We start from the raw sequence: 23,246 nt of genomic DNA, 5'->3' as shown, positions 1-23,246 counted from the left end.
GTGCCAGACTCAGCTGGGCATGGTTTTTATAATGAGACACTCCAAGCCACAATGACCGAGACCCATAAACTGGACTCACAGAGCTTCCAGACGGCTAGGAGGCAACAGCAACTTTCAGCCACATAGCTCACCACAGACAAAGACACAGCTTCCCATTCCCAGCCCCCAACACCAAGACTTCATATATAAATCATTAAATTGAGAGTTGAGGTCAGGAAGGGATGCTCAGAGTTGCCACTTCTCTAGAAAATAGTGAGATGGTCTTTTCTCTGAGTGCTCTCTGCCTCAATCCCCAGGACCACAGAGGAGGGGGAGGGAGAAGAGGCCCCATTCAGCCTGGAGCAGCTGTGGCACAGCAGGTTCCAGCCATTGATTGCGGGGTCCATGCTCTGAGCACATGGCGGGGCCAGGAGCTTGACACAGCCCAGTACACACGGGGCCTGCAGCCCACCGCCACAGCAGATGTTCTCCAGGGGCTAGAAGTGGCCCAGGCACTGTTCAGAAAGCAACCAATGTTGCAGACACCTCTATTTTGGGTGCTCAGCAATTCCCAAACCCCTGGAAAGCTACACTTCAAACTCCTGTGTTATTTTCAGAGCAGTGGCAACTCCGTTAAAGAGAGACAGACACACATAAAGGCAGCAGACAGGCAGAGCTGCAGGGGCCCTTCTGCGTAACAGCAGCAGTCCTACAGAGGAGGCTAACATGAAGGGCATCGGAGCAGCCTAGGGCTTTTCCTGTTGCTGGGGTGTGAGGATAATCCTAATGAAGGACAGGCTGCTCCCACCTATTCCAGGGCTTTACCCCTCCCCCTTCCACATCCGTCTCCAATTTAAACAAAGACCAAACAGGGAAAAGGGTAAAAGGGGCACAGCCCAGGTTACGGATCATGCCAGAGAGCCCCATCACCTGCAGGCAGACAAAAAAACCGAGCCGGGAGCACCACTCACCAGGGAACTGGTAAGTGTAACCAGGTGCAATGCCAGTGTAACTTCGACTCGCGTAGGTGGCAGCTTGGAAGCCTGGATAACCTGGGGGAGCAGAAAAGTGCTGTTACTGCTAGCTTGCAGGGAGCTCTGTGCCTGGCTGCTCACAAGCAGCAAGACTGTATTAGAAAGAGCTATCAGGACTAATGGCAGAAAACCCAAGAAACTGCTGAGGCAGAGAACAGGATGTATGTGAATCTGAGCTGTAACAGGCCCATTGGATTTTTTCCGTCACTGCAAACATGTAAGGACATGGAGGTTTCCTTCTCAGAAGCTCACAGCTCTGCAGACTAAGGCTTTCTGATGCATCAAATGCATTTAGGAACGGGAGATCGGGGAAGTGGCGGCATTTGAAAGGCTGAATAGCTCTGAGTCACTTAGAGGGCGTTGGGCAAAGGCAGGCAGAGTACTTCTTCCTGGTGCCAGGCACAATGCCTCCCATTCCCAGGAAGCCATCACCCCTACAGGCCTATGGGAACACGGGACATCGACTCAGAGATGAATGTTTGATTTGAGATCTACCAAGAAACAAGTGTGGGGACTTTACAGTGACTCAGCTTGAGTCTTGCTCCTTGAAAATTCGGATGACTTGGAAAATGCAAACCATGGGCTGGAGATTTGTTTTCCTTCAGTAAGTCCAGAGAAGACACTGGGGAGAAAATATGCCCTTTTGGGAGTTTTGTTCAGTGGCTACCTAAACTAATTCATCAGAAAGCCTACAGAAGTGCAGGAGAGAGATATCTGGGCACCACTGAACCGAATGTGGAATAACCTACGAAATGAAGTCCTATTCCACACTGGCCATTAGAGAGTTACACTATCACATTGCAGGAGTACGAACTGAGCTACAGAGGGCCCGTTTCCCAGCGCACGGCTCCCTGCGGACGGCTCCTCCCTAAAGCAGGGCAGCACAGACAGGTTTGCAGTTTCTCCAGGTGCCACCAGAGGGCAACTTGTGATCACTAACGGCCCCGGTGCCCCCAGCGTCCCCAGCCCCGCACCAGGGAGAGCTGCTCTTGGCCGCCCTGCCCGGCTCAGCACGCCAGGAAGTGCTCTCAGAATAAAACCTCTAAGCTGCTGCCGGGCACGACCGGGCGCTGGGGACGAGATCCATCCTGAAGCTTACCCAGCATGCCGATCCCGAGCATGAAGGCATCCATCCCGTAAGGCATGACTCGGGACCGCCCTCGTGCTGAGCCTGTTGGGGACATCACCTCCTTGGGCTGGGCTTTTTTGCACTCCACCTGCCACAAGAAAGTGAAGATCAGACTTGGCTGCAACTGGCACAGAGTGTTCCCACCTAGGCTGCGGGCTGGCCAGGCTGCTACTGGGATAGAGCTTCTCAACCCCAGCCAGTGCCACCAGCTCATCCCTGTGTCCTTCCCCATCCACACTGCATGCTGCCAGCCTCTCCTTTGCTCTGCAGACACAACAGACAACAAGGAGCTCAGACACTGCTCTTCTCCTGCCCTCCTGCACAAGGGCCTCCAAGCCTTGTTTTCCTCACTTCCGAATAAAGGCAACATTCTGCTCCTTCCTAGGCCACCAGGAGGTTTCACTGTAACTTCAAGTTCCATAAGGACCGTACAATTCCTACTAGCAGTTCAGCCATCTCCCCATCATGCTGGTTCACTGCACAGTGCTTCCTTCCCAGACTGGCTGCAGTGACTTTCAAATCAAGAGAAGAATCAATTCCCCGGGGCAGATAAAATGCTTCACACATTGTCCCGTGCCACTGCCCAGCCCTGCACCAGTTCCTGCCCCAGGCACTCACCATTTTGTTGTTAATCTCATGGAAGTGGATCTCACATACTTTTTCCACAATGTCTTCACTTTCAAATGTGACAAATCCAAACCCTGAAGAAAAAGCAAAACTTCTTGGTCAGGCCATAGCTCTACACAGTTGGATCCTGTTACCTACACTCATTGGTAGGAGGAGCCACAGGCTTCACGGACAGTACAATCTAGCCCTTGATAACGGCTGTCCCTCATCTCCCTTCTCCAGCAAATCCTGCCTTTGTGTGGAAGAAAACAAGGCCATCCCATATGGATTCCCCTTTCCTTCTCTTTTTGTGCCTCCCACCCTCTCTGAACCCAATTGCTTTCAAAACCAAGTTTTGTTTTGCTTTGCTTTTTAATTTAACTATTTGCAAGACAAACCACGTGGCTGATAATGCTGGGGAGGATCCAGCAGATGCTCACACAAAGAGAGCTGAAGAAATGAACAGCTGCTTGCCAGGACATCCCCATCCGTGCTAAATGCATCAGGACAGCAGCAACAACCCGCATGTTTCCCCTTCAACCTCTAGTATACAACTGGCATAAGCAAGCAAATATCAGCAACGCAGCTGTACAGAGCAAGACAGAGCTGCACAGATAAGCCACAAGCAGACTGATTTGCAGAGTTTCATCAAGTAAGTTTAATCTCTGTGCTAAGACAGGACGGCACATCCCTTGGCCATGCCTGCACCTCCTGTCTCTCACCAACCCCTTTGCTGGCATTCATCTCAGCATCCATGAGTGGGGGGCCTTGGGAATTTAAGAGTAAAATCCTGACACCAAGTGAGCCCTGAGACCAGCCAGGCCTCTGCCAGGCCTGCTGCACCTCGCACTGCTGACATGGCAGCATGCAGCTCTCCCTGTTCCTTCTGAAATACCCAACAGTTCTTTTGTTAACCACTGAGTGGAAGGTACCCATAGATTAACAGGGGTTACACCATTTACTCCCTTCTAGGATGAAGCTGGAACAACACCTTAAGGCAGGCAACCAGAACAGAACTAATAGCTTTTGAAGAATAAAAATAAAACAAAATTTAAAAAAACACCAAAAAAACTCCAGTGTTTCTGCACAAAGTGTAGCAAAAGCAGGATGAAGTGTCCCTTTGCTGATCTGGGGGCAGAGCTTTCAAATAGCACAGACAGCAGCCTAGCACAGGGCTGCTACTGGCCCTGATTTGGAAGATGCCAAGACGGGGTCTGTAGATTAAGCTGTCGATAAATCCCTGAGCTGGTGCAATATGGGTGTCAAACCTTGCCAGGCACTGAGGCAGGATGAAGACACACTCGGAGAATAGGAAACAAGGATCCCTATGTGTGGGTTGGGTCCAGACACAGCAAATATTGCAGCCTTGTTCCCATCCTGTAACCAGACTCCACCAGGACTCGGGTAAGAAAAGGTGACCTGGGAGCACAAGCGGGCTCCATGCCGAGGAAGGGGTGAGAGGCAGGCAGTCTTCAAGGCTCTCATGTCAGCGTTCCTGGAGCTCGGATTACGCAGGACAAGGTAAGACACACACTGCGGGCTGGAGCCACAGAGGTAAGCGGGAAGGGGAGGGGGCTGCCTCCTCTCACATATCTGCAACTCATCGAGTTTACAGCACAGGAAATGCGCTGGACAAAAGCTCTCTGTGCTGCAAGGGACGCCGGTAAAGGATGCAGATGCAAAAGGATGGGGCAATTGGAGGCAAGATAAAGAGCAGCTGCGACCCGTGTGCCCTACTGCTGGGATACCAACCCCTCCCTACTAAGGCAGGAGGGGAACCCTCCCTGCTTCCCACTCCTACAGCCAGCAGATCGCTCTCACCTCGGTGTCGGTTGGTTGTCTTGTCAAACATCAGCATCGCATCATCCACCTGCAGAGAGAAGGGCTCCCATCAGATTATTGCTCTTGTCATAAGCATCGCTGACATGTTTACAGAGACCTAGCCTCCCCAAACCAGAGGGAATAAGGACAAGACTTCCCACCCACACGAGGGAAACAGGGTGTGTGCAAACCATGCTTCTGGTACTGCACCAGGCCCATCCCACAGCACAAGGCGCCATTCCCTTCTCCACAACTAAAGCCCCCCCAGCTTGGGGCAGGTGCTGCTGGGTTGAGCCCCTCGGCCCGGCCCCAGGCCCCACCAAACCCCCCCCTCCTCACGCCACAGCCAGCGACCCCAATTGTTTGCCTGCGGCTCCAGCTGGGGGGCAAAGAGCAGGGAAGGCATTGTTCCCAAATCCCAGCCTCAAAGGAGAGGAGAATTAAAGAGGGGGAGAGAAGCAAAGCTGGAGAGGGGAGAGGAATAAGGGGCCTCCCAGCGACAGGGGAAGCGGAGGCCTCAGACAACAGAGCCTGCCTGGGAAAGCTGGGAAGCGGCCCCCCCGCCCCCACCCCGAGGAGCCCTTCCTCTAAGTGAGGTTTCCCACTGCTGGAGGCTGTAATTAGAGCAAATTTACTGCAAGGCCTGAGCGAGGGCTGCCTCCCGGGGGGAGGGGCGGACGGCTCCCATCCCCCAGGACCAGGGGCTGCTCTCCCCCCCTCCCAGCGCATCTCATGGCCGCCTGGTGCCACTTTCCCTCCATCTTCCCGCTGGGCATTTCCTCGCAGAGACACATCTGCACCGCAACAGAGGTCGGGCCAAGCAGGGTTAAAAAATACACTGCGATCCCTCCGTGTAAGCCCCAGTGTAAACCTGTCCCACTGACCCATCCCTCCTCTCTAATACCACTGCCTTAATCCGATTATGGAACTGGATGTGCAGTGCTCGGGGGAGGTGACGGCACTGTGTCCAGCAGCTCCCATGTGCAGCGCAGCCGCTCGCCTGCTCTGCAGCGGGACAACCCGCATCCACAGCGCTGCTTGGCAGCAGGGGTGCAGGCACAGCTCTTCCCTTCAGCCCCACAACAACAAACAGGGCGCCTGGCTCGGCTCAGTACATGTTTCCAGCACCACCACGAGCAGGCAGACGTCAGCGCCGATGCCCTTGGGTTCATCCCACACATCCGCCCCACGCCAGTGAGGTGACAGCAGACAAGCCGGCTCCCACTCCTCCTGCCCGGTGTCCCTCTGCCAACACAGCACCCTCGCAGGGCACAGGCAGGGACGGGGTGTGCAGCCCCACACCACGATGGGGTGATTCCCCAGGAGCCGAGGGCCAGCAGCAGCACAGCACACTGCGCCCCATCTCCCTTCACAGCCGCACTAGGGGGAATGGACGTGGCTTGATATATGTCGAGGTTTTACTGAGTATTTTTATTGGTTTAGGCCAGATCCACCCCCCACACAGCTCAGGGAAAGGTCCTTCGCAGATCCCAGCGCATCCAAACACACAGCAGCTCATGGCATGAACCAAGGGCAGCGGCTCCATCCCACAGCGCCTGCAGGCTGCACGGACCGAGCCTGCCTTGGTGGGGTCCTTTTAAGTGTGAGCTCTGAAATGAGGCTGGCGTGGCACACAGCTCGGATGACACACGGGACACCTGAGACCGACCCCACGCCCAGCACCCCCACAGCCCAGCACACACACACCAGGCGCTCCCAGCGCCCTGAGGTGAAGCCGGGCCCCGCCGGGCGCTGCGGGGTGGCCGGTCTCCCCGCCGCCACAATGGCCGCCCGCCGGGGGCCGCGCCGGGCCCCAACAAAGGCGGCCGCCGGCGGGGCCGTCACCGCGGCAACGCGGCCGCCAATCGCAGCTGCCTCCCGGATTAGAGCGAGCGGCCGGGCCCGCACAAAGCCGCCCCGCGGCGCCCGCTCTCGTCCGCATGGGGAGAGAGGGAGAGAGGGAGCGAGGAGCGGCCGGCGGCGCCCAGAGGGGAAAGGGGAAGGTGGAAGGCGGCGGGAAGGAGCCGCCATCTCGGCTCAGCCCGGCAGGGACCGCGGGGCGAGAAGCGCGTGGTTCGCATAGACGGCCCGCGTCCATTTCTGGTCGGGTGGGCAATCAGTTATGGCCGGAGCTGCACTCGGACAAAGGCTTTCTTGCTGGGTGAATCGTCCTTCTCCTCCTCCCTCCCACCCTTAGATAAATATTTGTTCCAACTCTTTAAACACAGCCAAAGCAGCACATCTCTTTACTAGAAAGCTGCTGAGCTCCATGGCCAAGGCTCTCCCAAGGAACTCTTTGGCTTGTTGGTCCAGGCCGCAGCTGCCCAACAGCCGAGGGCACAAGAAGTTCAAGGTGTGCTAACTCCACACCATGGACGGGATGGTGCCTCCTGTGTGCAGCCACGAGGGGCAGGTACAGGGGAGAATCACAGAGATGTAGGGGTTGGAAGGGAACTCTAGAGACCATGGAGTCCAACCCCCCTGGAGGAGGGCACAGCAGCCCTCGGTGCCTCCTGAGATCAGCACAGGGCAGGAGGAGCACAGGTACCACATCCCCAAAGCAATATCACCACTCTGCAGCTTTGGAAACCAAACAGAAGCAGAAGAAAGGCTTTGGCTTAGAGGGGCAACATACAACAAACCGAAACATGAACATACATAGAGCTGACGCTGCTGCAGGTGGGCAGCAAGAGATGGGGAGGCCCTTCTTGCACCAACACCTGGTGTCAGCGAGCAGGGAGGTGGTGGCAGGGACACACAGACTGGCTTCATAAAGAGAACCTCCCCCAAAGCAGCCAAAACACCCAGGTGCCCAGGCACCAAAACAAAATGCTGTACAATCCCCCATTGGCTTGGCCAAAAGGCCTGGCTGTTTCCAGTCACCCAGTCCCACTCTACTACCCCTCAGTCTTCCTGAGACAGCCATAGGTCCGTGCAGAAGAGAAAGCCAATGACAGCCCCAAGCAGAAAAAAACCCAAGAATTTCCTACACACATTTGATGAGAAATGCTGGGTGTCCTTCTGCACGGGCAGATCTTGAAGAAAGTTGTAAATATTCAAGCAAATGCTTTGCAGAGACAGGTGCCTTCTACCTGAACTGCTCACTGGTCCTAGAAGGAACCATGGCAATGTACTGGCAAAAAAGGTAAAAGAATAATAGCTGGTGAGGCAGCTTCAACATGGAAAACATAAACCAAATGACATAAACCACTCAGCCAAGGGAGGGCATTAACAACCAGAGAGGTTCTCCTGGCTGCTCAGACAGGGCAGGTCGATTCTTCTGGTCCTAAGGAGGATATGGCACCAATCCAGACCCTCACTCCACGGAGCAGCACATGGCACCAGGCTCTCCTCCTTTCTTACTCTCTTCTGCAGAACAGTTCTCCAAACTCTGGGAACAAGACTAAACCAATAGGTAGAGCCCACTCCGTGCCACAGGTGAGCAGGCAGCCTATCCAGGTGTTCTTCCCTGCTCTCACACTGCACTGCGGGCACCTGGCAAATATCAAATGAACCACCAAAGACCTGAATGACCATTAATGCTCCAGCATTTTTGGCTATCTGCCTACCAGATGCGGAGCACAGAGTACTCTTTGTTCCAGAGGCTTTGTTACCACCAGTCAAACTGCCTACTGCCACAAGAGAGGTGATCAGATTCCCCTTCTCCTCCCCTCCCCATCTGTTCATTGCAACCCTGTTACGTGTGAGAATTTGCATAAGTTGCCCTCTGATCTGTGGAAGAAAATCCAAAATCCAGTTTGGAAACCCACAGCAGGTTGACAAGAAGCTTTGATCCCTGAAATTTCCAGAGAATGGCAGATTAAAGATTAATTAATTAAACAGCCTCTCCATCCATAGCGAGGGAAATCATGTCTACCATAAGTGCAGGGAACTTTCTTTCCTTTAAAGAAACTCTCTATCAGTATCTGAAGGCTCTCCAATTAGTCAGCAGGGAAAACTCATTTAGCATCTCCAAGCCAAGCACACCATTTTTCTGGCAGGTGTATATGAACATGTATTTGTGGCAGACATGCACACTGTCCTTAAAACCAGCGCACGAGATGCAGTGGTTTTTCTCTCGGTCAGGACATTAGCAGAGCCTTCCCCTGAGAGACATCTCAGAATCTGTCGTAAGCAAAGGGTCCAGAATTGAGACTGAGTATTAGATGGCAACCTAAAGGTCAGAACCGTACTCTGACCTCAGCAGATTTTGTTTTCTTGCTTGCTTCCAGGATATTTTTAGAGAGCGGGTCTCTCTCTGGGCACGATCTGCCTCACTGACAAGCTGAGGTTTCATGAGCAGCTCATCCAAATGTGCAGATCACCTGCAAACCCAGGGAGAGATGCAGACTGTCTTCAGGCACTTTTCAAGCACTCTTGGAGCCACAACTGATCAGCAAGTCATGCAGAACCCTCCTTGTGCATTATTTTTTTTGCACTTCTTCCTCACTCAATGCAAAACCACAAGAAAGCCACCAAGCACAGACTGCAGCCCAGGCTCCCATTCCTCCCAGTACCTCTGCATTTCTAGTTTCTGAAAGGAACAACTTCTCTACCAGTGACAAATAAAAGCCAGCTTGCACCAAGTAACAGGAGAGGTCCACGTTGTCCAGCACACCCAAGGCACAGACCAACAGCAACCACCTTCAGAAGCACATACAGACAAAGATATGATAGATCCCAGAATTCCCCCTCAGCTTCCACTCATTTGGGATTCAGCAACCTTCCAAACTTGAGAGTGTGTCTGTATGTTGAAAAGGCTTTCCACAAACTTGTCCAATCATTTGGGAATCAACAAATAATTTTATCAACAGTACCCTGGGGGAAAGGTTTCACAGTGTAGTTGGCTGCAATGAAAACAGACCTTATTTGTTTTGAGCCTCATACCTTCCAATTTATTCAACCCACTCTACCCCAAAACCTCATCGAATCAACCCTTGACAAAGAAAGATGGTATGAGGTTGGTTTTTCTTTCCCCCAGTTATTATTTGAAATAAATAACCTTGCCTACAAGCTCAGAGACCAAACAGTCCGAACAAATTACTCTGCTGGGCAATCTCCTCTCCCCCTGAAAAAAAAAAAGAATCAGAACAACATAAGCCCACAGGTTGAAATAGAACAGGAGGAAGCTGGAACTTGAGCTCCAGAAGCATCTTCATATGTGCTGAGCAAGACAGAGAACCAGCTATTAGCTATGCCTGAGGTGCTACTTATAACATCTTCCTCCTTTCCCCCTGTTTCAGGTTTCAGTGAGGGTGGTACCCTGAATCTAAAGAGGCTGTTGAAATACTTCCTTGTGAAGTCTCAAGATCTCCAGTGCTCTTCAACTTGAGCCAAGACATTTGGCTACCCATACTGTGAATGTAATTCTCTGGACTTCCATCCTACAGCTGAAAAAATCTCATCCTTTAGAAATTATGTCCATGGTCTCAGCTCACAGCTCGGTTTTGGAGCCAGAAGTGTTTCCTGGAGAACCCACTATGTTTAAAGCCCAAGCAGCTGCACCTGGCAAACAAAAGCCATCTCGAGAGGCACTTCTCAATCTCTCTCCCTGCACTAAAACCAAACCAACCCAAAAAAAACCAACCCCAACAACAAAAAAAAAAGTGTTCTATTTTCTAAGCAGAGAAACTCTCACACTGTATTTGGAATCACCTTTTTTTTCCCCTCTGTCAAAACCAAGTATTCTGACACAAAGAGTTGCTCTACCCTATCCATCTCTCCCCTTATCTTCAGTGTTGCTCAGGAATTTCCTTCTCACACTTCTTCATTCGTCTTTTGTCACTTCCATTTTACAAAGCTCAGAGAAGATTTTGGACTCGGCAAGAAAAGAAACCAAAACAAAAATAGGACAAGAGGGAGAAATGCCAAAACAGAGATGGCAGTGCTGGGAATTCTGTGGGTTCTTTGGTTTGTTTGTTTATGGAAAAGCATTTCATTTTGAAACCAATCAAACTTCCATTATTTTTTCCTGCTAGTGAACACTGCAGGCTCCAAGTGCTGCATCTTATCCAAAATACATCAATCCCAACTACCTTGGTAGGCTCACAAGATGCAATTCACACATTTGGACAATATATGCTCATAATCTCATCTGACCTTGCCTGTACTGCAGGCCATAGAAGTTCCTCTCATAGTTCCTACAGCACCTATCCTGATGTAAAGGTTTCAAGGTACAAAGTCTGCCACACACTTAGGCCAGCAGCCTCAGGATTATTGGGAAGATAACCCCCAGCAGCCTGAACAGAGGATGCCCTCTCTCTGAAGCCAAGATCCACACTCAGCCTGCCATTGAGGGCTGACTACAGGTCACCCCCAGGAACCTGGTAGCTTAGTTTTGCAGAATCAAGACAGCATGTCTCCCATTTCTGTCCCCTCCAGAATCTAACCGTTCTCTGACAGGAGGAAAGAAGAGAGATTTTTCTCCTGTCACATCCTGGAAAAACAGGAGGTCATTCAGAAGAGGAGGGAACACAGACAAAGGCAGTCCTCCAAGAAGGGCATCCTTAACAGCTTCTTTTCAGACAGTCACAGTCCGATCCCAAATGACTCGAGCAACTATTTTTTCTCAGAGAGACTTTGTAAGATGACATGACTGAAGCTTCACCTCTCACTTGGAAGTGCCTTAAATTAAGGAAGACCACAGAGGCAGGTTCAGTGAGTACCTTATAAGAAGGGATCCCATGGAACCTCTGAGAGCTGTGAGGCCTCAGAGCATCACAACAAACACCAGAAGAGCCTGCGTACCAAAATCACATTCTTTGTAACGATGAAATTGCAGGCAACAGGCTTTTCTTTGCCCTAGAAACCAGAAAGGAACCTTCAGAGCCCAGAACCCAGCTCTGATGGCCACAGAGGCTTTCCTCTGAAACGCCTTTCTACTGATCCCACAAAACAGCCATTTGGAACTACCAACCACAGAGAATTTCTCAGGACAGTTTTCCTGGCCTTTGATGAATGATGTGAGGTATGGCCTAGAAGACAGTTAAAGGCCAGGAAGTGTGCTTTACACCAGAGCTCCGAGGAGCCTCCTCAGCTCATGCAGCCAGATGAGTCAGAAAACTGCCCCAAAAACAGAGAGTCAGTGTGACCAGCCCTGACCTCTCCCCACGGAAACTCCCAAGAGCAGAGGCCAGCTGCATCAGCCTCGTGCAGACTTTGAGCACCGGATGTCATCTGGGATGCCGGTACGTGGGCCATGAATCACACTGAGCTATGCAGAACTCTCCCTTCTGCACAGACCCAGGAAAACAATCCGACACAACCAGTTCTTGCCAGTCTGGTGTCAGGACACCTTTCAACACGTGACCATGAAACGAGAGGAACACAAGAGAATAGCACTCCAAAAGAACTGGAAAGTTCTTCTCAAACTAGAACAACAGACTGTAACTGCTTGTAAACTGAGTGCTAGGTGATATGCTTCTGCTTCAAATTAACAGAGGTATAGTTAAGGTTAAAAGGGGATTATGCCCAAGACATTTTGGTTTCTTATCGAACACATCCAGCAGCAGCAGCACAGAAACACATGCAGCTAACAGAGAGCAGATGACAGACACAAGGACAGCACCACCTTTTAGTGGAGCCCTTCAGTGACACCATGTGAAAGCTCCCAGGGACACAACAGAACTTGCTTATTTCTAACAGAAAATAAAAACCATTAGCAATTACAAACAGCAAATGTGAGGGCTCCTGAAGACTTCTGCCGCTACCACTCTCGTAGGGCTGAACAGAAACACTAACAAGCTCCACTCTACAGCCACGACAACATGCGAGAACAAGTGCAGATCTGGCTAGCAGAGCTGAGGGAAAGTACGGAACTAAAACTCATTCCAAATTTTCAGTCCAAAAGTTCCTATTATGTGACAAAACTGATTTAAAATCTCCCCTCCTGTTCACCAATTAACGTACCTTAAAACAGCATCACCTTCTTGCATAAGCTTTGAGAAGAAAATGAGTACCAAAGCCTTCATCCCTCACACTCTTCACACCCAGGGTGTCATCAGCAATGTTCTGGCCAGGCTGCTGCCCAGCAAATCACCTTCTGTTTGCAAGGCCAGGCAGGAAGTTCCCCACAGCTACAGAATCCAAGGCTCCTTCCCCAAAGCAACAGCAAGTGCATGATACCACCGAGCAACAGTGTAACACTTACAGCCCCTGTCCCACAAGTGACCACCTGCAGCTTCTGGCTACAGTAATCCAATCAGTTCCTAAAGCCATTACAAAACCCAGGCCCCTCCAAGTTTAGTGTTACTGAGTTGCTCCGGAGGACACTCACAACTTCCTGAAGCAGCTGACAGGCCAAGACTGAGCCTCGTGCATCCTCCAGCTCTGCTTTTGCTCATGATTTGCACACCTGGCTGCCACAGAGCAAGGGCACAAACAACTTCAGTCCACAGAAGCCTGCTCTGCCCTGAGCCACCAGCTGGCACAGAAGTCCCAGGCCAAAACAAGGCACAGGGATCGTGCCAGTTTTTCTTTTAAACATCCAAAAACAACATCAGCACTTGCCCGAGACTCAGCAGGGGAAGTTTCAGGACAAAAAGGCTTATTTTAATAAAAGATTACAGAAATACCAACCACGAGGCTTAAAATCAGACCAAAAAATCACAAGTTTGATGCTGCTGCAGCCCTGTTAGGAGCGTCTGCAAATCCTCCTTCAGCGCTTGAACAACAAATCTACAGGACTAAAATCCCATAACCAACCTCTGAATGGGGAAAAAAAACATGGAAAACTGTTTCCCTTAACCCAGGTCCCAGTGACTGCAGAACAAGCACAAGCTCTTTGTTTCAAATCTGCACAGGGCTACGGCCCCTACAAATGCATTACAGCTACCTAACCTCTGCAACTGACCTTGAATTTACTTAACCTCATGCAAAAGACTTGCCTGCTCCTAATCCCGCCTCCAAAAGTTCAGAAAACTCCCTCTTGCCCCAGAAGCAACAGCTTTGATCCAACGCCACTCGAGAGACCTACCTTCCCGAACTGCTCGAAATACTGTTTCACATCCTCCACAGTAGTGTTCACCGACAGACCACCCACAAATATCTTCTTCGTTCGGGTCACCATCTGGAAAAGGGAAGGACAGGAATTCACCAAATAAACTGAGAGCAAGTGGAGAATGAGACAAGAAAGGCCACTAACTCACCCTCTGCTGCCAGGAGGCAGCTGCCCCTTTGCTGCAGTCGATCTCCCACCCACTCAAAGCACCCCAAATGCCCACACCAGGCTGTATGTGTGCTCTCCCCACAGCAGCTCAGTGACTCCATCTCCTCCTTGTACAGCTCACTACCAGCCTCTTCCCTCGCCAAGCTGCTGCCTTGGCACCTCTTCACCCCAGAGAAGCAGACCTCGATTTCCCCAGCCCTCCAGCTCCTCCCACAGCATGACTGCTTCACACACCCGGCCTCTTCCAGGTTCCCCTGGAGAAGCGTGCCATGCTTCCCCAAGCAGGAAGACAGGCTGGAGGCCTTCCAGCACAGATAGGCTCTCCAGGCTTTACCATCCTAGCTCACTAACTACACAGCACCCAGCCTCAAATGGGATAAGACTCATCACATACCACTGCCCAATCACCTCCCAGTTAAATCTTGTTTGGCTTTGCAAGCAAGCAAAGAGAAGACCTCTCTGCCACTTCTTGCTCATGCTGCAGGGACAAGGAAACAAACTAACTGCCCCGAGAGGGGCCACTGCTGCCAGGCTGAGACACACTAACATCCTTTCAACTGGTTCTCCAGCTGCATCCTCCCCTTAGCTGCTTGGCTACACCCCTGCTCTCAGAGGAACACATGGTCCTAATTACCCCAAGGAGCATAGGGCTAATCCGCAGCAATTCCCTGGCTTGGAGAGCAGCCCGTTCTAACACTAAAGCACCTTCTGTCACCAAACTGCTTAATGGAATTAACCCAATTCCTACCATGTGCTTCCTGGCTTCAGTTACTTGGGATACCTGCTCACCAATTGTTCTCTGTGCCTGATCCCACCTACTTCCCTCCAGCACCAGCCTTTTCCTCCCTCTGTGCTTCTCCACGCTGCTGCTGCTGCCCAGCTCCTCCTTCTGTGACTGCACATGGAATTCAGATTCTGAACTTTAAAACTCCCATCCAAGATCAAACTTAAAAGGAGATCCAAAGCCTAAGAGCAGTATCCAGCCTGCTATTGGATCCTGTTAGAAGTCTCCACACCTGGAAAGAGTTCCTGCAGCTGTTCCCTTCAGTGCCAGTCCTGCAGACAAGACCCAATGCCAAACTCCTGCCTCTTCCAGCACTGAATGCACAAGGCCACTTCACAAAACAAAATCCTTCACCCCTTCCCTGCCATAAGCACATCCATTCACATGTCTGTACACACCACTCTCTTTCCACCCATAGCACAGCACAGAGCTGTCCTGTGTCTCCTTAGGCCTGCAACTTCCATTCACTGACTGCAGCTTCCAAAGGACCAGGCTCACCCTGGGCAGAGTTTATTTTACCACTTTTAACCATTGCATCCCGCAGTGGAACCGAGGGAGGCTGCTGGATCTTCCAGCACCACACAACCCCAGCATCACACTGCCACACCTGAAAGGAGCAGCTCACGCTCTAAGCAACCCAAGGGAACGACTCTGCTGCATGCACTGCAAACCCACACAGAGGGACAAAATTCACCACCATCACTTGCAGCCTTGGAGTGGCAACGTCTGCCTGCAGAACCCACCTTGGGCTGTGCTCGGCGGGGGAACGCTACCTTCGGGTCAATCTGAAAGAGAAGACAGAAAGAAGAGGTGAACACATTTTTGTTGCCTACTTACATGCGCAGCATTTCCTCCAAGTGCGCAGTTCTCTCCACCCACATGGCGCCTCGCTAAATACCCCAAGAATCTACCTGAGGTGCACAGAAGTGGGCTGCAGACATCTTCCCTGCTCAGTAAGGTGTAATCCATGGAGACTACAAGTCCCAGCATGCAGCAGTCTGTCTCCAGCTGAGCGCTGCCCAGACGGCACCCGAGAGCCCATCACGTGCTGGGATTAACAGGCTTGGCTGCACCCTCCCGCTCGGCCTGCCCCTGGGTGCCCTCCATCATCGGGGTCATATTAAAAGTGCTTTCTTTTGCCTTTTTGCTCTTTCTCCTCCTTCACTCTATCTACAAGCACAGAGCTCACCTGGTTAACAACAGGGTAGAAAAGAGGCAGCATGCAAAAAGCCCAACATTTCACCCCAAAAACAGCAGGAAGAAATAAAAGAGCAGGCAGGACACTATGAATTAAACACAGGGATCCAAAGCCGGCCGCTGCAGGCGAGCAGGGGCTGTGGCTGCAGGGCAGCGTGCTGCCCCTCTCCTACGGCCGCACTGCACACAATGGAGCGATGCCCCCCCTCGGCAGGCTGAGCCCTCCATTGTGCTTGCTCAGCTGCTGCACAGACCTGCTGCTGGCCGAGCTGCCAGGCTCTGCACCCCATCCAGGTGCCGCGTGTTGTGCTGGAATCAGCATGGATGAGCGCGTGCCTGCATCGGCCTCACGGCACCACAAAGCTGGGCACGCAGCTGCACACCAAACATCCATGAAGCCTGCGCTCCTGCCTGCGCTCCTCCTTCTTTATAGCCTATTTTTACAGCAACTCCCGTAAAGTTACATCACATCAGGGATGATCCAGACCTACAAATCAGCTTAAGACCTGCGGTAAAGGCAGGTCTGGCTCATCCCCGTGCTTGGATGGGCTGCAGCTGAGAGGGCGGCCCAGAGCACCATCCCACCCGCCAGCAGTTCAAACAGCCCAAAGGAAGCCGTGTTTCTTCAGCGCCTCTCACTGCTTTGTTCAGCTTTGCAGCCCTCCTGCTCATCCACACCGCCCTGCAGCTCAGCCTCCACGGGCCCTTCCACCAGCCTTCCCCACCTCCATCCTGACTCACAGCCTACAGCATAAATAAACTCAGCACGTAAGTAAACAGCGGCAAAAGTGAAGAGCACAAATAAACTCAAAAATAAACTTCTCTCCCCAGGCTGCAGGCGCAAGCACATTACTGTGCCCTCTGGGTGCCTCCATGGGGCATCCAAGCTGTCCCTCCCCTCCTGCACACACACACACACACACAAGCCCTGCCGCTTCCTGGCCAGCACAGAAACCCACAGCGAATTCTGAGGACAGGGGACGGCAGGAGACCAGGAGGCTGATGGCAGATAATAAGCAAAAACAATAATCTACTGTCTTTTACTTCTCAGCCAGTGTCATTCAGCTCCTGCCAAGAAGATGCTTTCATACTCAGCAATGCTAAGCTTGGCCTCATTTTCTCATTACCCCGAGTGTGATCAACTGGGCAGAGATAACGCGTCCCCCTGGCTGGAGGGAGCAGGCAGTCACTGCACGAATTCTTCTGCACAAGCAGCCATTGTGCAGGTAGGGGAGGCCGGGCGCCCGGCTGAGGGGCAGCCCTGGGAACACGCAGAGGGAGCGAGCTCAGCGCCGGACTCGAGTTACTAAACCCGGCCGCTCCTCAGAGGCTGGAGTCTAATGAAAGCAGAAGCACCGGTACCTTTTTCCCTAATTTCTGGTGTTCAAACAAACAGCCCCGGAGGAGTTGTGTTTCAGTGTCACCCACTGACGTAACAGATCCTTTTCACAAACCCAGATAGAAATCTGCTAAGAGCAAAAGCATTCAGAACTGTTCAGATTGCATTCAAAAAAAAAACAAAAAACAAAACCCCATGTCAGGCCGTGGCAAGCACAAGTCACCTGAGCACAGACCGCATTCGCTTCACCCCACGAGGCGTTAAGGACAGGAATCCCACTGATGCTGTGGGGTACCTGACACCACAGGTGCTTGCACAGTGGGCTTCTGATGCACGGCACCCTGCAGCAGGGCAGGACAGGGAACCCCAGGCCTCACCGCTGGGTCTGCGTGGTCACTGCACGCCCATGGCCGCCCTGCCTCCATCCACCAGCACTGCCCCCAGAGCTGTGCATCCCTCCTCCATAAAAGAACAAACCCAGAAGGAAAAAAAAACCTCAGGAAAGGCAACAAAGAAACGAGTCAGCGGAGCAGCACCACGGAGCAGCTCTGCCCAGAGCACATAAAGGAGAAGCTCAAGGCAGCGGCCAGCTGCAGCTTTACAAAGTCACGCAAATCTTTTACCTTGAGCCCGCAAAGCCAATTCTCATATCAAGCATTTCCATAAATAACCCCACGGGCTGCTGCAATCTAGCTTACAAACAAAGACAAGTCTGAAAAGCACAAGGTTTCCCCGGAGATTCAGGCCAACAGCACTCGTTAGGATAGGGAGAATTGGAAAACAATGAAGCAACAAGTTGGGCAGCCACTGTCTGTCAAACACTGTTTACCAGGAGACACCAAGCCTGGAGAGCAGGCCGTCCTCGCAGGCCACCGGGCCTTTTCCTGCATAGTTTCATAAAACCCTACATTAGGATTCAGATGAGTTTGTGTCATTTAACCCGTGACTCACAGCACAGCCTTTCAGCAGGCAAAAGGAGGACGGGGGGCTCCACACGGCACCACAGCACCAAGCGCTCACCCGGCAGAGCACCCCAAAACATCCGACAGCTGAACAGCAGCCCAAGGGAAAAACAGAAAGGATGGGGAGGAGGATCAAAGTTCCTAACAAAGGACGGACCCTGCGGAACAGCCCCATTCTCTCTGCCATGCCAGGAAGGTGAGGGGAGCAGATGTAGCTGGGAATTTCAATGGCCGGTCCCCATGTGCCCTCTGCCATGGGGCTGTCTGCTCCCCACAGAGCCCATCCCCTTGCTGTCCCTCCCCAGCCCCACAGCAGAGCTGCACAGAGCAGGAGGCAGCGAGAAGAATGGAGCCCCGGCTGGCTCTGAGCTCCCAGCCCTGCAGCACCAGGACTGCTGCTGCACACCTCCATCGCTTGCCTTTCCAAGTGGGTCTACACTGACCAGGTCTAGCTGATCTGATACCGTGCTTACATGGGCTACTGAAAGAGAAAGAAGAAAAAAAGAAAACAAAAACCAGAAGGAAACCTCTGGGTCTTCCTCAAATACTTCAGCACAACCCTCCCCAAGAGCACAGCTCCCTTTACAACACTGCTGGAGGGAGGTTTGGGAGTCCTGGGGACCCAGGCTTGGCCAGGAGGGCTGGGACAGCCTTAACCCGGCACTGCCAGGGGGAGGAAGGACCTGAGCACATCAAAGGGAGCGAGCCAGGCAGTTTAACAAGAACGGACATAAATCTCGCTGCAACCCATGCCATAAACCCTCAGAAAGGGGGGTCCTGCTCTTCCACAATAAAGGCATGGATGCCCGAGCCACGCTGGAAGTAAAGTTGAGCATTTGGCCTCTTGTGCGGCCTGTGCCTGGCACGGGAACACCTCCCTGCACCTCAGCACCCCCACGCAGCCCCCACCGCCCCCCATCCCTACCCTCACCTTCACCCCGGGGCAGCAGCACGGAAAAGGAATCCGGGGAAAGGGAAGTCACTACAACCACGGAGCAGGGACCTCCCACTCAGACACCTCACCCCCACCCCCCCCAAAATCGAGCCCGCACGTCTGTGAGCGCTGCAGCTCAGCTCCCTGTGCCATACGGCACCGAAATCTCCCGCGGAGCTCAGCTGGGGGCCCTGGGGCTGCAGAGTGAGAGCAGGAGAGAGCGCTGGTGGCCCACATGGGCGGGCTGGCCACGCTCGGAGACAATAAAGTCTGCAACCTCTGCAACCGTTACAAAAACTTCGCGTGGAGAAAGCACCAGGACACGAGGAATGGATGCTCCGTGCCAAGGGCAAAGCGCGGGCTGTGGGGAGGTGGAAAACGGGGCTGCCAGGAGGGAGCGACCCTCGGCCCAAACACCCCCAAGCACAGCCGGGCCCCGCATCCCGGCTCATGGAGGGGCCTCCAATCAATGGCAGGAGGATGGCCGCCGCCGGGATCTGCGGATCGATGCCCGGACGTTGGGTCAGCGGTCAATAGCGAGCACAGAGCGTGGGCAGCAGCTCCGTTACCAGCTGATAAGTGGGGTGGAGAAGGGCCCGATCGACCTCGATCGGTAATCGATAGTTTACAGCCCCTAACTGGAAATCAAACACCGTAATCGATGGCTGCTCCGAGAGCAGCCGCTCCGCCGGCCAACGCACCCCTGAGATGAGAGAAGTCATCTCACCGTCTTGGAGTCCAGTTCATGTCTGGATTGGGCCAGAACCTTGTCGACGCCAGCCTGGTCCATGAACGTGACGAACCCGAAGCCCCTGAGCCCCACAGCCCGGGCAGGAGAGGGGATGCGGAGAGAACAGAGAAAGTTGGTTAAAGTGGCGGCCGGGCCGCGGCGGGGGCGAAGGGAGGAGCGGGCCCGGCCTCCTCACCTGGATCTCTTTGTCAGCGGGTCCCGCATCACCAGGCACTCTTTCACCTCGCCGAACTGGCTGAAGTACTCCCGCAGGCCCTCTGCGAACACAGCGCCCGCCGTGGGTGTCCCGGCCCGCCCGGCCCCGGCCCCGGCCCCGGCCCCGGCCCCGGCCCCGGCCCCGGCCCCGGCCCCGGCCCCGGCGGCAGGTGCGGGGCGGCCGCGTCGCTCACCTTGCGTGGTCTGCCAGCTCAGCCCCCCGATGAACATTTTGCTGCGGGAGGAAGAGAGAGAGCCGTGAGCGGGGCCGTGCCGGGGGGCCGCGGAGCTCCGCGGGGTTGGCGGCGGCGGGGCCGGGCGGAGAGGGGAGGGCGCGGATCGGCCATGTTGGCAGCGGCACCGCCGCCGCCGCCGCGCCTGCCCGGGCCGGGCGGCCGGGACCGGGGGGAGGGGGCGGCCGTGGCCGCGAGCGGGGCCAGGGGGGCGGTGGAGAAGGAGGAGGAGGAGGCGGCCGGCAGCGCCCGCCGCGCCGGTACCAGGGGTCGTGCGGGGAGTCCGGGGAGGCGAGGCCGGGCTGGCTGCCGTCTGTCTCCATTCGGACCTCTTCTCCCTGCGAGGAGCGGCGCCGCACTCCCGGGGCAGATGAGCGCTGGAAAAGGGGCCGGACGGACAGGCCATGCTGCCCCCTCCCCCGACCCCTCTCCGCCGGGCGGGGAGGGAGCGAGGGAGGAGGGCCCGGCGGGCACAACCTGCCCGGCTCCTCCCACCCCCGCCGGCCCGCCGGTCTCCGTGCGCATAAAACCCGCCGGCGGCGCCGGGCCGCGCTGGGACCGAACGCCCGGAGCTGCACCCGGACCGCGCCGGAGGATGAACGGAGGCGGACGGCGGAGCGGAGGCAGCGGCCCCGGCCCGGGGCCCCGCGGGCGCTTTGTTCCTCGGCCGCTCCGCACCTGCGCTGGCGGACAAAAGGCCGCGGGCTCCGCGCTGCGCCGAGCCGGGTCCGCCGGGTGCCGCGGGGCCGAGGCCCGGCTCGGGCCGCTCAAGTTCGCCGCGGCGGCTCCGGAGCTCCCGGCGGCGATGGAGGCACCGGCAGCGGGTGGGTTAAAGCCGGCGGGCTGAGGGCCCGGCCCGGCCCCCGGGGCCGCCCTGCCCGCCCGGAGCGCTCCCGAAGCCACGGCCCTCGCCGAGCGGAGGCTGCCTGCGGGCTCGGGCTCCCAGCGGGGCTGCGGGCACGGGAACGGAGAGCAGCTCGCACCCGGGGCTCCTGCCCGGAGCTCGGCGCTGCCCGCTCGGGCGGTTTCTCCGGCGGAGCCCCGCGCTGCTGCCGGCCGGCCCCGCTCGCAGCACCGGAGCAGCGGTTCGGCGGGGCCCAGCCCGAGCCCTGCCCGCAGATGGAGCGGCCCCGGCACTCAGCAGCTCCTCGTACAAATCAACAGAGCTGTGCCAGGCTCCGGCGGCTCGCTGCCTTCTTGCAGGTTCACCCGTGTGCTGGGGACCCCGCGCTCTGCTCGGCACTCGGGCAAGCAGGCATGGGGGGGCCCAGTGAGGAGCAAGTGAAATGCTGGGTATCAGATGAGAACCAGAGCCTCACTGCCCTGCCTGCACAGCGCATCGCCCTGAGAAAGGGTCCTTGTTAGCAGTGGTGACACATCAGAACACAGCAGCACACAAAGCCTCTCTCAGGACAGGGGCATCGCAGGCTGTTCCTGCTCCATGCCACAGTGCTTCTAAACACTTCCCTGCCCATCAGTGCTACCAAACACACCTCAGCACAAGCCTTCCCCACGGTGTGAGGTGCCCAATGGCCATAGGTCAGCACCAGCCTCACCTAACCATTCTTCCCCTTCTTTAATGACCGCTTTTCCCTGTGCTAATACACCTCACCTCCCTGCAGGAAATGAACCAGGACACCTTTGTTTCAATAGCACCCCATAATAGTATTTTTCACTACCTAGGCTCATCCCAAAGGCTGAGCTGAATCACTAGCTCTGCCAAACCACCATTCACCCACCTTGCTTCCTGAGCTGAGGTCAGAGGTACTATCTCATCACACTCAGTGGCCACCCTAGGGACTGAGCTGTACCCCAGCCATGTTTGCAGCGCAGTGGCAGCATTACAGTCACTTCCCCTTGCATTCCCTGTGAGTTCTGGGCCATCAGAAGCCCAATGCTGCTCCTGCTATGCTGCCCAAACTCACTGCTGCTGCGCTGCCTCCTGGCACCTGCTCCGAGTTGGATGGCAGATACTCCAAGTGGGGAACTAATGTTTTGCAAGTCACCTGGCACGGGCTTCCATGCTCCATTGACTGCCCAGCTTAGGCAGAGAAGCAATGCTAATTAAACTCCAGAAAGGAGAAAAGAAACCAGAGATCAGTTCTGGGCATGCAGCAGGACAACAGCCTTTGGTTTACTCCCAGCAGACTGTTATAATTTTAAGTGTATTATACACAACAATTAATGCAGAGCAGTCAGGCAGCATTAAAACACTTCTGTATATATATCTATATATGTGTATATGTATATATACACATATATATATATACACACTTCTTCTGCATTATGCTTATTATTTTATTCTTTTTCACCAAGACAACACTGGAGAAGAGAGAAGAGGACCAAAGTGAGCTACCATCTGTGAACACCAGAGGAAAAAGAGCAGCCTTGAGGAGGGCTGGATGGAGGATGTGGTTGGAGCTGCAGCCCTGGCAGTGACGGCACGCTGTACCACGTAACTTATTCCAAGGCCCTTTCCAAAACACAGTCATATTTTGTGTTTCCACCTCAGGACCCCAAAGCCCTTTGGAAGTATCAATGCATTTATCTCTATAACACACAGGCCTGAAGAATCTGTGGATTAGTGACAGTAGGAAGCTTTCCTCGAAGAGAAGTAAATATATAAAACGTTCCAGACCTTATGATTGGAAAGATGATCTCCAAATATAAAATAATGCAGCATTGTATTCCTGGGGCTGCAGACAGACAGCTGTAGAGCCTCTGTGGCTGCTGCTGAGAGGTTGCCAAACACCAGCGAGATTAACAAAACTGCTCAGTTTTCTTGCTGCTATTCAGCGTCCCGCGCGTGGTCGAGTGACACTATCAAAATCATGTCCACTTCCTGCTGGGGACGATGATTGGCAAAGTGCTGCCCAGCACCAGTGGCAGACACTGGAGTTATTCATGGGCAGAGGGAGGTTCCCAGAAGTGGAGGTTAGGGGAGGGGCAGGGCGGCAGGGCCTCCTTTGCTCCCCCATCATACAAGAGTGACATAGAGACCAAGTCCTGGAGGCTCGGCTGCATCCCGGAGCTGGGAGGTTCTGACCAGTGGGTACTCAGAGAAGTTTTGTTTTTCCATTCAGTTTGGACAGTTAACAAACAAACTTGAGCTGGAA

General features: G+C 54.2%; 1 protein-coding gene and 1 long non-coding RNA gene across 8 annotated transcripts in view; one reads left to right on the top strand and one right to left on the bottom strand.

Annotated features, from left to right (window-relative positions):
- MSI1 (musashi RNA binding protein 1) overlaps positions 1-20,576 on the bottom strand; it is a 27,752-nt gene extending 7,176 nt beyond the window's left edge. For 5 of the 7 annotated variants that reach the window (XM_032447808.1, XM_032447809.1, XM_015878304.2 and 2 more), the window contains exons 1-10: positions 20,395-20,576; positions 20,092-20,132; positions 19,878-19,959; positions 19,679-19,763; positions 15,263-15,304; positions 13,544-13,636; positions 4,570-4,618; positions 2,761-2,843; positions 2,113-2,230; positions 951-1,031 (exon numbers count right to left, since the gene is read on the bottom strand). In XM_032447808.1, coding sequence (XP_032303699.1) covers positions 951-1,031; positions 2,113-2,230; positions 2,761-2,843; positions 4,570-4,618; positions 13,544-13,636; positions 15,263-15,304; positions 19,679-19,763; positions 19,878-19,959; positions 20,092-20,132; positions 20,395-20,453 — 733 coding nt within the window. In that variant the 5' untranslated portion in view covers positions 20,454-20,576. Of the gene's footprint in view, positions 1-950; positions 1,032-2,112; positions 2,231-2,760; positions 2,844-4,569; positions 4,619-13,543; positions 13,637-15,262; positions 15,305-19,652; positions 19,764-19,877; positions 19,960-20,091; positions 20,133-20,394 lie in introns of those variants that run through there. The other 2 variants (XM_032447813.1, XM_032447812.1) reach the window with 2 other exon arrangements.
- LOC107321422 lies at positions 20,049-23,246 on the top strand. Its single transcript, XR_001558561.2, has 2 exons — positions 20,049-20,155; positions 22,447-23,246. It is a non-coding gene; the product is annotated as an uncharacterized LOC107321422 (long non-coding RNA).

The sequence above is a fragment of the Coturnix japonica genome, chromosome 15, assembly GCF_001577835.2.
Source record: "Coturnix japonica isolate 7356 chromosome 15, Coturnix japonica 2.1, whole genome shotgun sequence".
Taxonomy (NCBI): Eukaryota; Metazoa; Chordata; class Aves; order Galliformes; family Phasianidae; genus Coturnix; species Coturnix japonica.
The sequence above is the reverse complement of the archived record's forward strand: the minus strand, read 5'-3'. Positions and strand labels throughout refer to the sequence as shown.